General features: G+C 39.7%; 1 protein-coding gene across 1 annotated transcript in view; it reads left to right on the top strand.

The window, feature by feature from the left end:
- Nucleotides 1–15,873: 15,873 nt before the first annotated feature.
- Nucleotides 15,874–17,743, top strand: part of LOC121956301 (alpha-1,6-mannosylglycoprotein 6-beta-N-acetylglucosaminyltransferase B) — a 53,897-nt gene continuing 52,027 nt past the window's right edge. Inside the window, exon 1 of the mRNA XM_042504442.1 lies at nt 15,874–15,889. Within this exon, the coding sequence (XP_042360376.1) occupies nt 15,874–15,889 (16 nt within the window). The remainder of the gene's footprint in view (nt 15,890–17,743) is intronic.

The following is a 17,743-nucleotide window of genomic DNA, read 5'->3' as shown; positions in this document are numbered from 1 at the left end:
TGTCTATCCTGCTCTAGTCTCGTTCGCTCAGTTTCATGACGCACATAGTTGAGGACAGAATTTCTGGGAGCATTCTGTTGCAGCAACCCGCGTAAAGCGTATCTAATGGCCAAAGCCCACCTGTGAATAATGGGGCGGCTGATTGGGGGCCTAACCTGCTCTTGGAGCGTTGAATTGAGAGGTGATACTCTTGTACTGCCTGCAGAGGTTAATACTATAGCTGTTTCTGGTTTCTTGCTAACACACTGTAATGACTCTGTGTTGGAAAGAGTATGTTTCAGAACAGAACCAGGGATTCTGTGCAGAGTCTTGCTGACCAAAAGGGACACACGCTTGATCATGCTAAATATATCCATTTCAGCAGATGATAGAATTGACTAGATTAGGTGTTTTTGTCCTGATAACACGTCCAAAGTAAAGATTTTTAAAGACTGCGCAAACCAAGCAGACAAATGGCAAGTGTTTCTACGTTTGAGTCTAACACTAATTTCCCTGTAGAGCACACACCTGACCTTACAAGACCTCAACTCCTGAACACTCAAGCTAACAGCCAATATAGGGAAACGTTCTAATGTGTCACGGAATGTGACGATAGAATGAGCTATCAGACAGGCTATGATGTCATAAAGTCTGACATCAGAGTGTTCCCAGCTAAGTGATGTCACCTGTGATGTCACCTGTGATGTGATGTCAGCTGTGATGTCACCTGTGATGTGATGTCAGCTGTGATGTCACCCATTGGACTGGTTGTTGTTGTTTTTTTTTTTGATAAACTTTATCAAAACAATTACCATTGTTTATACTACTTGTTATGACAGCAGAAATACATTAAAAAAAAAAAACATAAAAATGCCAGGAGGCTTAAGTTGAATAAAAAATACATTAAAAAGAAAGAATCTTAAGGTAAATTTAAGGCGGGCATGCACACACACGCACACACACACACACACACACACACACACACACACACACACACACACATGTATGTATGTATGTATGTATATATATATATATATATATATAAATGTATACATTTATAATAGTACAGCCTGTTTAAGAATCACATCACACATAAGCATTTCACACTTGGCAAATGTAAACAATTGTCTCCTTTCTGAGCCAGTCCAAATTGTAAAGTCCAATGACAATTCCAAGATATTGACTCCTTCATTACAGTTTTCCTCAAATTTCAATTACTTATCTTACAGTTAACACAAGCCAGTACAGATTTTATGGATATTTTATTGGTATAGAATTAAACTGAAGTTTTGTAATTGTCAAGATCTTTGTAAAATAAAAGTAAAAAATGGGTCCTTTGTTTGTTAACTTCACTTATGAATGTAAGCCATTAGTATATGAATTGCTGTTTTGAAGTTTCAAGTTTGGCGATTTTGCATGGGGGGGAGGGGGCAACATCAGCTGAATTTGTCTACTGGAGATACTCTTACGAGCACGGGTCTGCTCTTCAGGCAGCGACAGGAGGCTCAGTAGGAATGGATAGATATCTTTTGACGGTGACAGACGGATTGTGTCTTGGGATGAGCCTTGCCCTCTCTGGAATCTGCTCTATAGGAAGAGCCTGACAACGCTTAAAAAACTTGATGATGCTCCACACTTTCACCATAGATGAAAAACTCAGACATTTTGAAAGTTTCTCCAGGAGCATGTCTACAGTATGCTATCACTGTTTCTAATACAGACGAGAGCTGATAGCATATTCTTTAAATATGTATACCATCCTCGGCACTGCCCTTGCTGTAATGACAGGCAACAGAAGTTGTGTGTGTTAGTTCTGTTTTGTTTTGTCTTTTAATATGTTTTCAACATGGTTTTTACCGTGGATTTTAACCAATTTTAACCGATCTGTTGTACAGATGTTTTTTTTTTTCTTGAACATCCTTTAACTAAGTACAGTTAAAAGATGTGCTCAAATGTGCCTCTGATATCAGGAAAATGTCCGATCTGAGGGTGGTCTTGGCAACATGCTTGGAGAACTTGAGTTGCCAACCCAAGTCCACTGACAGCTACCAGTGCAGAGCTGTGTTCAGGAGCCCTAATGCTGTCTTAGACTGTGTCCCAATTCAGGGTCTGCATCCTTCGGAGGCTGCATTCGAAGGCCGATTACGTCACAGGAGTCGCCTCCGTAGACCACGTAGGCAGCGTCTTCCGAAGGATGCAGACCCTGATTGGGACACAGCCTTAGATGCTACTCCTTGCTTCTCCCCTGCTCTGATGAAGCTGATGGTTACCTTCTGGGTTTCAAAAGGAGGCAGTTGTTCATTGCACTACAGATGCTCTCAGAGATGGTTTTGAGCACTTGATCATGCCGCCATTGTTATCTGCCCTTTCCCAAAGCCTTCAGACAGCAGCCCAAATTGTGTTCAAGTGTTCCCTTCTTCTTGTGCAGGGGGCATGCTGATGTTTCAACCAGGCCCCAGCAGTGCAGGTTGGATGGGCTAGGAAGGACATCATGGACAAACTGGACCGAGAGTGTGATGCAGTGTGGCTCTGATCTCCAGAGCCCAGGAGATCTTCCTCTCCACAGCTTGTTCACCTCTGTCCAGATGCCTTGCTGCCTCATTCCTACTACTCTGCTGGACCTTTCCTTCCTGACAGCAGCTTTCACTTCGCTCCTTTACCCCACTCTTGTCATTCCGGGGCAAAAGGTCAGAATCAAAACAAAATGTACTAACTGGGAAAAATAAACAGGACACGACCTCTGTACAAATTACATTACATTGCTTTTTTAAATTTAATGAATTTTTTTTTTATTAATTAATTGGATTTCGGAGAAACCGGAGCACCCGGAGAAAACCCTGTATGCTATAAAGTTTAAGTCATGCTCACTAATATCTCATATGATGGTAAATTAGACGAGATAATTTGTATAATAATAAAAATAATAAGAGACACCTTAATAATCTGTCAACCCTTCTGGAACAAAGACCTACAATTCTTGCTGTCATTCGAGACTGAAGACCAGCAATTCTTGCTGTCATTCGGGACCGAAGACCTGCAATTTTTGCTGTCATTCGGGACCAAAGACCAGCAGTTCTTGCTGTCATTCGGGACCAAAGACCTGCAGTTGAATCATCAGGCTCATGTTCTGCTGGGTTGACTGACTTGGGGAGCTTTGACTGAGGAGTAGAACTTCCATCTGCTCCTGTGCCAACAGGATGTGATGGCTCGGAGTCAGGCGTTTGAAAATTTTTCGCGCTTCTCTTATATCTTAGGCTTAAACGGCCCATAGGTCTAGTGGGTAAGGGAGGAAACACACCCCTTTTGTTGTACAAATTCCACCTGTTAATTATACAACGATATAATCGCTGTCTATCCTGCTCTAGTCTCCTTCGCTCAGTTTCTTGACGCATATAGTCGAGGGCAGAAGTTCTGGGAGCATTCTGTTGCAGCAACCTGCGTACACCGTATCTAATGCTCAAAAGCCCACCTGTGAGTAACGGGGCGTCTGCCTGGGGGCCTAACTTCCTCTAGGAGCATTAAACTGAGAGGTGATACTCTTGCACTGCCTGCAGAGCTTAATACTATAGCTGTTTCTGGTTTCTTGCTAACATACTGTAATGGCTCTGTTTTAGGAAGATTTTTTTTCAGAGCAGAACTAGGGATTCTGTAAAGAGTCTTGCCGACCAAAAGAGGCACGCGCCTGATCATGCTAAATATATCCATTTCAGCAGATGTTAGGAATTGACTAGATTAGGTGTTTTTTGTTCTGATAACACGTCTAATAAAGATTTTTAAAGACTGCGCAAACAAGGCAGACAAATGGCAAGTGTTTCTACGTTTGAGTCTAACACTAATTTCCCTGTAGAGCACACACCTGACCTTTCAAGACCTCAACTCCTGAACACTCAAGCTAACAGCCAATATAGGGAAACGTTCTAATGTGTCACGGAATGTGACGATAGAATGAGCTATCAAAGACAGGCTATGATGTCATAAAGTCTGACATCAGAGTGTTCCCAGCTAAGTGATGTCACCTGTGATGTGATGTCACCTGTGATGTGATGCCAGCTGTGATGTCACCTGTGATGTGATGTCAGCTGTGATGTCACCCATTGGACTTGTTTTTTTTTTTTTTGTTGTTTTTTTTGATAAACTTTATCAAAAAAAATACCATTGTTTACATTACTTATGACAGCAGAAAATAAATAAAAAAAAAACATTAAAAATGCCAGGAGACTTAAGTTGAATAAAAAATACATTAAAAGGAAAGAATCTTAAGGCAAATTTAAGGCACACACACACACACACATATATAAATTTTAACCAATCTGTTGTACAGATGTTTTTTTTTTTCTTGAACATCCTTAACTAAGTACAGATAAAAGATGTGCTCAATTTCTGAACATAGTTGCTGCTGTTAGGACTCTGATAAACTTTCACCAAAACATCCCACATTTCAGCCCCCAATAAAGCGGTGATTTTTTAATCCAATGTGGCAATTCCTCTTCTTTTGCTGGAATTTTACCTGACAGCATTCTGCCAGAGATTTAAACGTAGATGTGGCCATACAGAACGGCAGGCAGCAGTATGAGGGAGGAAGTGTGGCCGGAGAGGAGGGGTGCGTCAGAGGCTACGCAAACTCAGGCTGCACCGCTTGCCACTTCCCTCTGTTATCATTAGAAATGGGCAGCCACTGATGAATAAAATTGATGAGCTTCACCTGTGAATGAAGCGCACACCAGAGTTCAAGAACCTTTATGTAATCGCACTGACTTTGTCCTGACTTAACGATCAGGATTTCAGGATTTCATTATTGTTGAATTTTTTAAGCTTATGCGGCTTAATCGTGACGCACAGCTGACCGGCAAAGCACAGGAAGGGTGCGTGTGTCTGTATGTAAACAACCGCTGGTGTAAGACGGTTATTATCTGGGAATCCATTTGCAGTGCTCATATTAAACATGGCGGATGCAACCTCCACCGTTGTTAAACTTGTGCACTGTCTGTTATGCATTTCCCGTGATGCCCCACATTTTATACTTGGTGATTTTAACTCTTGCAGTCTTTAAAAGCCCCCTCACTTTTATGTATGTTTGTAACCTGTCCAACAAGACATGGTTAAGTGCTGGGCTTATGCTGCGGCACCATAAAAGGGGCATACAAAATCTTTTGCAATTATGTCACCGGGCTCTTCTGACCATGACTTCGTCTGTCTAGCTCCTGTCTATCAACTGGCTCTCCACAAAGAAAAAGTAGGCCGCAAAGAGGTTGCTAAGTGGGCAGAGGAGCTGAATTGCATTTATCACATTACCAACTGGAATATTTTTAAGACACTTACTTATTTCGACAAGCTGACGAATGTTATATGTTGTATCTTGTGTGAGCAAATGATAATCCACAAGAGGAAAATTACAAAATAGCCAAATAATAATCCCTGGGTCAGTAAATCCCTCAAGAATATTGTAAATCAGAAAAAGCAAGCTTTCCACCAATGGGACATTCACCAACAAAAGGAAGCTCAAAAGCTGGTAAAAAAAAAAGGCAGTAAAGCTGGCCAAAATGAAATTTATAGGGAAAGCAGAGGCTGAACTGAAAAATGACTCTCTCTTTGTCTCTGCTGCCAGACTGAGTCAGGATACTGGTTTCAAGTCTCTGCACCTTCTGGGAAGGCTGTTGGAAGTGGTGCTGGGTGGCTGGTTCTTCATAGTTTCTGTTTGGGCAAGCTAACATGAGTATATGGCTCACAAGGAGGAATAAAATGAAAGGCACAGGATCTACAGATGTGGAGCTTATGTTCAGGGGTTTGGTGGCTGCACAGTTAAAGATAAAGTTCACATTTCACAAAATGGTGTCGGACTTGGGAGAATTTGTTTCATTTTGGGGTGCTGGACAAGTCCTGTGTAATGTAGTAAATGAAAATCTTACACTTACACTTTTTTAGACAAACAAACAAAACAAAATGTACAAAAAAATTGTCTTTTATTGTGTTATCTTGTGTGGTGTGTGTGGGTTGGGCGGGTGCAGGGATGGTTGTATGATTTTAGTTAACGGCTTTTTGACTTTTTTAAATTTGTAATGAAAACATTGACCAATAAGGTGGCGGTTGTAGGTCAAAGATCTGTGCCTCTGTCTGTCTCTGTCTCTTCCTAAAGCAGTTCAGATTTCATTTCTGCCAATTTTCAGATGTTCAGATCTATTTGTAATATAATTCTGCATTTTCAGCCATGGTTTTGAATTCCGTTCAGCTTTAAGCATCCACACGCATGTTCCAAAGGAAACACATTCTCTGGTTATATTTACCATAATTTACATTTGTCCTCCTTTTCAGGACCTCAGTGCTGAGATTTTAGTAGCTGTTAAAGTAAACTATTTTTCTGTGTTGCAGTGCATGTAGCCAGTAAGTCTCTGAGGTCAGTTGTTTATAGCTGGTTTGCCAGTGTTTTGCACTGCACACAGCAGACTACAGTACAAATGGCGATCTAATTGGAATTTGTTCATAATATCGATTGTGCTGTGGCACTTCCGAAATTGAGTCGTTAAAGGAGATTAGCTGCTGCTAAATCGGCCCTTTATTAACCAGCAGATGAGGAATGACAGAGAGGAAGAAGCTCTACATTAGCACATAAATACCGTCAGCTCCTCCCACACCACTGTCAGCGAGCCGGACTGTGCAGCCACTGTTTCCCAAGAGGCAGCAGGAAGCAAGAGTAAAAAGCAGTCCGATACTGCTGATTGCAAACATATACAAGGCTCAGTTCTAAAAATGTACTGCGTAGGAAGGGTGTTCGGTCTCGGTAATGGTGATTTACGAGCACAATGTGTGCCAGGAGCATTACTGTGAAGAAATGTGAGTTCTTCCCACACTTTAGCCCAGCGGCTTTGTTTGGATTTAGTGCAGCCAAGTACACTGGAGCTGATAGAGGAGGCTCTGAACTTAGCAAACAGTCTCGAGTCCACAAAACTAAATGTACGGAAGAATGGTGAAATAATTGCTCTGGTATTTTGGTGCTTGAGGTTTGGACCTACATTTACGTGCAAAGAAGGTTTGAGACAGTTGGTAGACAACAATGGGCAAAGTGTGTGTACTTTAACAGTATAGTATATGTACAATATTTATGGTATTATGTATGGTATGTTTTTTTTCCAGCCAATAAGGCTAACCAGTTGTTACCAATGAAATAACTGATTATTTAAAATAGTTGTAGCTTAAAGGAAGTTTATAACTGAAGTTTATATGCACATCTGATAATAAGAAAGGCTAAGATGTAGTGAGACAATATGGATGAAGAGCAGCTCATACATATATATTTACTATATATATTATGTTTATAATTTAAAATTGTGTTTTGTATTATTGTTATTTTTTAAGCAGTTTTCAGGTCATTTTTTGTTTGTCTTTTACTATTCTTTTTTGTGCTAATTTTCTGATAATTGACAAATTTTTTAGTTGTTTTTTCAGGTTATTCCTGTGTGCTAATGCTGTAAGTTGCTCACTGACTTCTTTTTGTTTAAAAACCAAAAAAAATCAAGCCAATATGCCCAGGTTTCAACCAACTGTATCAGGGTGTTTTGAGTAAATGCAAGCAATTGGCTTCATATATCTGCGTTATTTATTGGCTACAATTTTATTGTTGAAATAATACATAATAGAAATTTCCCATTATCGGCCGGATATATATGCTGCATCCCTTGTAGTATCTCATCTCCTTTTCTATTCTGTGTATTTCTTATTTTCAAATGTATCGTTAAAACTACCGCTCTAAAGTTGCAAACCTGAATGGGTATTCATTTAGTCTCTCTCTCTATCTCTCTCTCTCTCTCTGTGGAAGGAAAAATTGTTGTCAATCTGATGAATTATTCAAAGCGAGATGTCTTTTAGGCCAGTTCGAGCAAAGATATTCTAGAAATGACTGAAACAGTACAAAGCCAAAGAGGAAAATATGTGCAGGCAATAAAGGGAAGAGATTTAGTGGAATATCTGGGCTCTGGATTTATTTCTGTAATTCTTGCTTCTGATGCCGAGTTCTTCTCTTCCTTTTTTTAAAACCTCAACAACACAGACCAGTGGAAGTGGGTGGTTTTTCTCTCAGTCCTTATTTTATTTAGTGGTGATATAATAGAATTTCTTTTCAGAGAAAGGTGACTTTGGCTTGGGCAGTGATAAATGAACTCTGACAGGAGAAGTGAGTCTGCCCACATTGCAGTTTCTAAAGCCTAATGCAATTGATGAGGGAACACTGAGAGGTGAGGCTTTATTTTCGCTCAGTCTCCGAGAACAATATAAGGCTGTTGTTGGTTTCTAGTATTTTTTTCAGGGGTCCAGTCCGCAAATAATTCACTCCCAACTCCCAGGAGAGGCATTAGTCATCCTGATTCTCTGGATTTTCTTCATCAGAAACAAACTTTTTGTTCATAAGAACTGCATTTTCACAAACCTTTGGGTGACTTTAAGCTGTGTTAATAATTACTCTGCGCTGCGCGTGGAGCGAGCGATCAAAGACAACAGAGCAGGGTCAGGATCTTGACTCACAAGCGATGTAGTCTGAGTCCTGCTTTGACCTCATTGTCTGTAGCTGCAGGCTTATTAATTGACTAGGTGTTGCTAACAGCATCATTCTGGTTTCCCACCTGTCAGGACGTTAATAATATGAGCCGAGCAGAAAGACAAAACCAATACTATCAGACTAATTTGCCTGTTCTTGTGTTGTGTGTGTGTGTGTGTGTGTGTGTGTATGTATGTGTGTGCGTGTGCGTGTGCTGGAAAGCTTGCTCTTGGTGAGCTGCTGCTTTAGTAACAATGGAGAAAAGAAAGTAGAAACCAGACTGAAGTAGAACGAACATAAAATAAATGGATTTAAAATTTGACCGTGACTGTCTGTGCGACATTGGTGGATTGCTGGTAAACTGAATCATTTCAGAGAAGAAAAATATATTGTGTTTGAAATCAAAACAACAGGTTTGATTTGTTCCTTGTTTGTTCTGTGACCTTGTTTTCTGCAATACTCAAAGTCAAATGTGGTTTAATAAAATGTTACTTTTTATAGAGAGACATTTTACCTGGAATTTTATTTATTTCATTTCCTAATTTATCTCTCACTCTCTTCATTTTGCTCCTCTGTTAAAAATGACTTTTCTCCCCTTTACTCTTTATCCTAACGCTCTCATATCTGTAGGATTTACTTCTAAAGATATGATATTGAACTAATATTTGTCTCACACTATCTTCCTGTGTTGTGCGTGTTTTTTCAGTGCTTGGCGGTCAAGAATCTCGTGGGGTGCTGAGGAAAATCAGTGACATGTTGGAGGTCATTATGAAGAGGATGGATGCTCTGTCTAAACTGGGTAATACCACGGACGCCCACAGGCTGGATGAGCTCAGCTCAGCCCTGGACAGGTACAGCATCTTGGTTTCTTAGGAATTTCTTGTGGCTAGTGCTAACTATGTAATGTGTTTTACACAAGTGGCTGAAAAATGAAGCCAACGTGGATGTGCCTAAAACTGTACTTCCTTGAATGGCTGGCTCCAAGAGCAAATCAATCTTTGTAACTCACCCATGTACACTTTAAGTGACAGGTGTGTCGTCTGTTGAAAAGTCGCGACCACAGCAACGTTGGTTAGGTGACATAACCAAACCATTACCCCAGATTCACAGAGGCGTAACTGTAGCTATCGCTATTTCAGTGTGTCTGCAGTTTATGAAAGTTAATTTTAACATTTAGGTGGCTGAAAAATTCTTGTTTGTGTTTGGTTTTTCCAGTAAGTACATTTGTTTTAATGGTTTTTAAACAGCAAAGATAGCATTAGCATTATCACAGATAACACTAGACTGTAAATGCACTGTTCCAACCAAGCTCTTAATCTCACCCTCTTGTCCAAATTGCCTTCAAAAGTCCAAGTTGGCAACATCCAAAATGCCGAACTCAAGGCTGCAAAACAGGAGTCAACAAACCAATGGGTTACGTCATGTTGGCCACATCCATTTTTTTACACAGTCTGTGGTTTTACACTAGATTCAGCTAATGCAAAATGTTGTCATAAACAGGTAGGGATCGCCTTTGGCTTTTAAAGTTAGGAAGGACGGCAGCACGTTACGTGCACATTAAGGGAATGAGGTAGACTGGTGAAAAGGGTGCTTTTTTTTTTTTTTGCTAAGATTAAATGAATTCATCTCAGCCTAAGGAACATTTTCAAAACCTGCATATCAGGCATACTAAGTAGAAAAGGCATGCTAGAGGTATGGCGTGGCGGGGGTGGTGTGTATTTGGATGAATTTTCTATGTCTCTAATGTCACTGTGTACCTCGGGCACCACTCAAGGTGGTGATGGAGTAAAATTCCATGCTGAGAATTTGAGTTTGTTTGTTGAGCTTCAGAGTTTAGTAATGACCCTGTAAACATGAGCTTAAAAAATAATCTCACCACAAGGTCCATTCAGATGCTGTTTAAAAACTTTCAATCAATTCATATCATCCTCACCAGCAGAATTTGCTTAGTTGTATTGCACATAAACTGCTTAGAAAATAAAGTTTGAACCGTTTGGTCTTCTCCAAATGTGTTATTGAAGACTTAAATACTGTTTTATGTCACATCAACGCATTGAACATCTGGTTGTCACTTGGCTGATGTACTTGAATACTATTATTATTTACTTGTGAAAGCAGTTTAAAAGTCTTGCATGTTTTGAGTGGTTACCTTTCTTGGTGTAACTTCCACTTATGCAGTGGCAGTATAAGAAATAATAATAAATAATAAATGGCATTGCCATTCAAAGTTAAAAATATTTTTACTTTTTGCTGTCCTCTGTGATGTAATTTACAACCGAATGTAACATAGCTCCTTCACCCAAGGGAAAAACACTATCAAACTGTGCAGTTAAGGGACATTACTAGAAGAGTTAATGAAAAAAGTAAATATAAAATAATTTAATTAAAAAATATTCTTTCCATTTTTGTAAACATAAAGCATCACCATCCAAACATGTCATCATGCATGTTTTTTTTTACCGACCTGCTGTTTTGTTGGACTTTGTTTTTTCCTATGCCGTCCAGAAGGTTTTGTCTGTCTGCTGTCTCCCAACTGCCTGATTACATGAACACAGCATTAGTGTAAATTGATTCAAAAATACTCATCATGAGTTAATCGGTTAAGGTAATTTATGAGTTGACAAATGTTTGTGCTTTTTTGTTTTGCTTTTGTTAGTCTAAATGATCTGCTGGTGATACAGCTATTCTCAATCACTACTCAAGTGTGCAGTACAAGCTGAGAAGTGTGTATGTAGTCAATGAATATACCAGTGCTATGGCTTGTACAGGTGTGAAGCACTTTTTCCCCCAGATTTAGAGGTGGTCACTGCAGTGTTTTCAGTAGTTACAGAAAAATACTGTGATAGGCCTGGAAAGAGCAGCAGCTCAGGGCAGTCAAGGTTAACTTAGAGGTGTTTCACAGAGCACTTTACTTCCTAGTTCTCCAGCTCCAACCTGTGTGCTGAAGGTGAATTTCATTAGCATAGTAATGGTAAGATAAAAGCTTGGAGGCTGAAGAAGACCTGAGAGATACAGTGCAAAGAAAGGAAGAGGGGCAAGTATGGAGCCCTGGGGCATCACAGTAGAGCAGATCCATGCTGAGAATAGAGCCTCGTGCCTCGGAAACCTGGTGTTAAAGGAGTTGATATGTGTTAAAACAAACCCCATCCCTCACCCTGGGTAGCTGGAGAAATGAAAGAGACTGCCATATATATATATATATATTATATATATATATATATATATATATAAAGAGAGCAGAAAAAAGTGGAGGAGCAGGGTATAGCTGGACAAGTTGAAACCACCAACTCTGAGTTGTGTGTGTGCTCTGTGGTTACTATGGCAACAGACCTTTTTTCCTCATGCCTGCACCTGCTCAGGGTTTGAGGAGAGGAAGCTCCCTCCTGTTTTCTGCCTTTGCTGTTCGTTTCGCTCCTGGACATCACCTCCCTCTTCCTCACGGCCGGGGAAATATCTCCACTTCAATAGAGCCTCGCACAATAATGTAACCACCCTAATATATTAAAAGGCATTGTAATAATATTTGAAATGAACAGTATGTTTGGCCACTGTGGGACTGCTGCCGACTGCAAATGATGAACAGTAACAGTGGAGGTGAGACGCCTTACCTGACCTGCCTAGGGGAAAATATTTATTGTACTCTGGCCAAAAAAAGCTGCATTCACTTATTTTTATCCGCTGTTTTATATTGCACTTACAGAATTTAATTTTCTCTACAAAATGCCCTGTGGATTAACTCTGTCATAGAGTTCTAACAATCATTTAATTGGCCTCTCAGGGACTAAACTGGAAAATGTTACAGTGACAAAGGGCAAATAGTTTGAAAACTGACTTGGTGGTAAAAACACATCTCATGCTGATACATCTCGGCTTCATTTTTACACCTCACTCAGGTGATTAAAAAACTCTGCATGGCTCAAGGTCAGGGGTTGACCCTGGAGATTAGCGCAAGATCTTCAGGCGGGAAAAACTTTTCCCACCTGGTATTTTGTTAAAAAAGTAATTAGGTTGTCCTCTTGCTCCTCGACAGCTGATAGTCCCTCCTGGGTCAGAGTCCCTGCTGTATAAATATGGGACGGTTCTGAGTGAGACCATAAATGTCTGTCTGCAGAAAGTGAAAGCCTCTGTGCCACTGAATAATAACCATAACTGTGTGTGTGTATTTTACTGTGCTGTATGTCAGTGTGTCTGTGTAATTGGCAATTAATTTATGCTGACCTGCTAGTCTAAAGTCGAGAAGGTTTGACTACCACTTGCCTCCTGGGCACCACATGTAAAAATAAAATTGGGGTTTAGGATTATGTTAAGTTATGCATATAAAAGCGGTTAGATTGCTTTCCCTTGGCACACACACAGAAGTACATGCTGCTTCAATGAAATGTGCGTTTTACTGCTTGATCTCAGAACCACTCTTCCATTAGATTTTGTGAGTTTTCCAGAGTTTACACGTTCAAAGCTCTTTAATGAGCAATGTAAATTTGAGAAATACTGCTTCATAACCAGAGAGCTCATTAAAATATTTCATTAATGTGTTTGTAAAGCAGCATAGTGATACAGTAGTTTCATCAGTAAATGTGGGTTCTTTATAATATAGGCACCATTAAGGTCATGTGTTGATGTGCAAAAGCTTGAGGTTAAGATTTTTTTTCTCTTCGGTTGCTGTATGTAAGGTGTTAATCGCTGGGTATGAATGTATGTCAAGGAAAGGGTTACACTGCAGAGGACTTAATGGGATCTGCCAGTAACGTAAAACAAAGTATTTACAAAGTTTCCTCGTTCAGAACACTTACTGCGAAGTTCAGCCTGCATTTGCAGCACATACAATCGAAATTATAATAAAGAAACACGTCTATTTGTACACTTGTGAGAATATTCCCACTGCAGCTATTAGGCTATTTACAACCATATCCACACTATGACACGTTATTATTGATCCCTTTGCCTGCTGTGATAAGCTAATTCTCATCACATTGACTCATCAAGGTTGGAAGCAGTTAGGATAAAGAAGTCATGGTTAGGGCTAATACTAGCCAATCTCAGATATTCAATGTGGTAAATTTAGGAAAAAAAACAAAAACCTACAGCTGCACTGACAGAAAGTCAGCTGTGTGACAAAGTCCACGGAGGCAGTGTGACATGGTGGATGAATGTCAACCACAAGACTTTGACATTGACAGATTTAGTAATTTGCAATTTATTTATTTTAGAGGGGAAAATGTACATTAATCCACATTTAAAGAGTCCTGTGTCTATTAGTTTTAGCCTTAGATGACTAATTATTTCAGTTTTTTGGATGTGTAATGCTGCTTAATTCATACTGTGCACATAAACTTTAGGAGAATAGCTGAATGGACCTGTTTGTTCTAGTGTATTATTTTAACGTTGCTAGGACGCACAGGAATACACGCCAGGGTGTAATTAGTCACAATGGCTACTTATAGCACGTGTGGAAATAGAATTGTTTTCCACAGACACCTGGTGTGAATAGCATCTGTCAAGAAGATAATAAGATGACAATTATCTTCCTCGCTAAACAGCGATCATTAACTAAGTGCCCCAACTCTGCATGACTATATAATATGGAATAAAACATGATAAAAGGAATCCATATAGGAAAATGATTAGGTTCGTCTGCTCTTTAATAAGTCAACAGTAAAATTCATCATCAACAATTATGATAATCATTTATCAAGCACAAACACTTTCTGATTTCCTTTATTTGTATATTAAAAAGTTTAGAGTTTTGGACTGTCAGTCAGACAAAACAAGCTAGTTTAAACTATTTGGGCATTTTCCACCATTCTCTGACAAAATAACTGCTGTAAAGGTTTGTTACCCAGCCGCCATGTTGGATACAGTTGATCAAGCACTTTCCAATGGCTGAACCAACTTCTCATTTAACAGCTAAACAGTGCACTGAAATATCTTCATGAAAACACTTGAGGTGAGAAATAGGCAATGCAGTAACAGAATCTTGATTCATATTTTATCAGCACTGCCTTGACAATTTGACTGCAGTACACCAGCAGTGATTGACATGATTGACAGCTGACTTAGAGACTCTGCGGCTCTGATTGGTTGTTGTTGCCTTACCACAGTAGATTCCAGTGATTGCCATCAGAGGCAGTAGGAGGGACTTATGTAGTCTTGTGTACTTCTTTTAGAATATAGTTACGGTTGAAGCAAATTTAACACAAATTTACTTTCATAAAAGTTACCAACTGTAGCTTTAATCATTAAATTTGATAAAAATGACCAGATTAATCAGAAATCAAAATAATGGCTTTGGCACAACTACTTTCATAAAGAGTTTCACTAACGTCATGTTATTACACAAAAGATATCTGACAATCCGGGTCAACCTGAATTTTAACTTTTTTTTCCGGACACCAGTAGGAAAAGTATTTTGTTTCTCAGAGGTCTTTCTCAAGAATATTTAATAATTCACTGCATAAATCTATTAACCATTAATGGAGGTAGTTGCAGTGCATTCCTTAAGTGTTGCACCAAATGCTAAAACATTTGCCCTCTCTCCTTTGAAGGTTTATTTTTACACAGAGAGAGAACATTTGCTGAAATGTCTCTCCTCCTTTGGTCTTTGCACCTTGTAGAGCAGATATACTTGATGATATTTTGATAAACTTTGGCTCTGGGGTGAGATGAAACTTTAACTATAAGACTGAGGTCCTGGGCTGAACCAACATTTCAGATAATATGCTGTTGCTTTGTGTCCCATAGACACGTTTATAAAATCTCTCAGTACTTTAACACTGCAGAGACTGCATATTGCAAATCCTTGTCTGTTTTCTCTTTGCGTTTTCGTCCCCCATCTCTCCCCCTGCATTGTAAATATTGGTTCCTGATTGTTTTGCCAACAGCTTTTAGGCCATAGAGGTCAAGTGCAGTGAAACACATTTGCTAACAACCTAATTGTCTTCTGTTTTCATTCCCCTCCGGGGACCTGCTTTAATATGCCGAGGTACTTTTTTTTTTTTATCTTAACAAATAAATTATCTGTCAGTGTTTTAAGAGCTTTTTCGATTTCACGCCTGAAGTTCCAGAGAATTAGCATTTCTTCCACTGCTTCACACTCACTGTGAAGGCTTGAAAAACAACAAATACCGTTGGATGGAAGGGAGCTATAAAAGAAATATAGTGTCCTCTTTCTTTTGAAGGCAGCTGATTGCAGTTTGAAGAGAATTCGAGTGATTAGACGATGGTTGTCACTGCAACAATTTTAAAGTTATTCTCTTTCTCTTTGTGTGCTTGTGATCAGGATTCAGCCGATAGGGCTGGTGGAGCGGATTCAGGCCATCGCCCAGAACATGTCGGACATGGCTGTGAGGGTTGAGCAGATTCTACAGCGCAGCATGGCCAGCAACAGAGGTAAGATTTAAAACACACGCAACCTACCCACTTACACACCTGGAGAATACCAAATATAGCCACAGCCCTTGAGATAAATCCCACCTGTCCATTTCAAATCCATCCAATCTGAAGATACTTTTCCCCCTCTGCCCACTTAAGCCCAACTGTCAAGCCTGGATCCAGCCCAACACTTGAATGCACAATTTATGTCCAACATGCACATGCTGGTTGATCATATAGAACATGATGGACATTATTCACAGCACATTACCCCCTCAAAAAGCGGGCCACTGTTTGTGTCTTGGTGTTCTGTGCAGCACAGTACAGTGCCCCATTGTTGCTGCCATATCATAACTGCACGACTGCAGGATGTTTAAATCCCGATGATGAATTACCGCTTAGTTTAAGGGATCCGGGCCTGTCAGCTTTCTTTATTAGCCTTCACTCTTAATTTCTTTGTTGGGTGCAGAATAGAAATAAGACAGCGCAATTTAATTCACATTTCAATTCCACTCTTGTATCCGCTACATTGGACTTTACAGCTGAAAACGATTCACCTCACTGTCTCATTAAAATGTATCAGATAATTTGCCTGTTGTCATAACGTCTGGTATCATTTAAACAAGGCCGATGCAAACCTGGCTACGTTTTGACAGTGGCAGGCAATAGCACTTTTCATCGTGAGAGGTCTGCCGTTATCATGATAATCTGACAGAATGGCTGGCAATTATTTGCCTGTGATTGTGCTCTTGGACGCTTGGCAGGATGCTGGCGGATGAGATGCAACTGCTCCTTTAATTAGGCTCACTAGTGCAAGGCTTCAAGGGGAAGAGAGGAGGGAAAGGGAAGCAGAGGAGAGAAAAAGGAAGAGCAGAAAGAGACAGGAAAGATGGGATGGGAATGAAAAGGGAGAAAGAAAGAGGAGGGGGGATTATGATTTTTATGAATCACACTAATGCGATCTATCTATAGTAAATCCAGTGAGTGGGATGGAACAGAGACTTGGCCATTCAGCAGGGAAGGCCGAGCTTTTATGTGAGCTTGTTAGCCAGTTCTACTTTCTGATTTATCTCTGCTCATCCCAAAGGCAGGATATACTGTAATGTGAAAAGACAAACATACTTAATGCCCAGGGGAAGCGCTGTAAAGAACTGTCTGATCAATATAAGCCCTGTTAAATCTTCAGAGATCCAAGGCAAGTGATGAGTCTACCTATTTATACCCGTAAAGTGTACGGAACAGGATGTTGTACTGCAAAATTAAACCTTTAAGAGGACCTATTATGCTTATTTTCAGGTTGATAGTTGTATTCAATGTTTCCAATAGAATATACTGTATTTACATGCTTAAATGGTCATAAAACACTTATTTTCCTCATACTGTTACTCATAATTTCACCTGTATTTAGGCTTGGGTGGTATGTAATATTTCATACTTTTATACATTCCTGAAATTTTACCAGGGTATACAATATATGACAGTATAAGTGTAAATATACAATAAATACACAATAGAAATGCACAAAATTTTAAGAAAAGTCACATTATCCTACCTATTTTACTTTTTAAACAGAGAAATACAACTGTATACCTTTTGAATTCAACTTTTCTCAACTTTTTACACTGGCAAAGCTTAATTGCCTCATCAGCTCATCATTAAACACACGTCATTCAAACTCAACATACAGCCACTCTTTCTAGTAATCTAGTCAGTAAGTCCACTGTTGCAACAGTGAACAGCCCCAGTTTGGTCAAAATAAATACTTAAGTCACCAAGTTAAATGCTGCTATTCCCCCCTTTCCCCGCCGTTGCTGGCTGCCGGCTGTTTACAGTCCTGTAACTTATCCCTCCATCACAAGGTGTTGCATTTTC

This window comes from Plectropomus leopardus, chromosome 17 (assembly GCF_008729295.1).
Source record: "Plectropomus leopardus isolate mb chromosome 17, YSFRI_Pleo_2.0, whole genome shotgun sequence".
In the NCBI taxonomy this organism is placed as follows: Eukaryota; Metazoa; Chordata; class Actinopteri; order Perciformes; family Serranidae; genus Plectropomus; species Plectropomus leopardus.
This window is presented reverse-complemented; position numbering and strand designations above follow the sequence as displayed.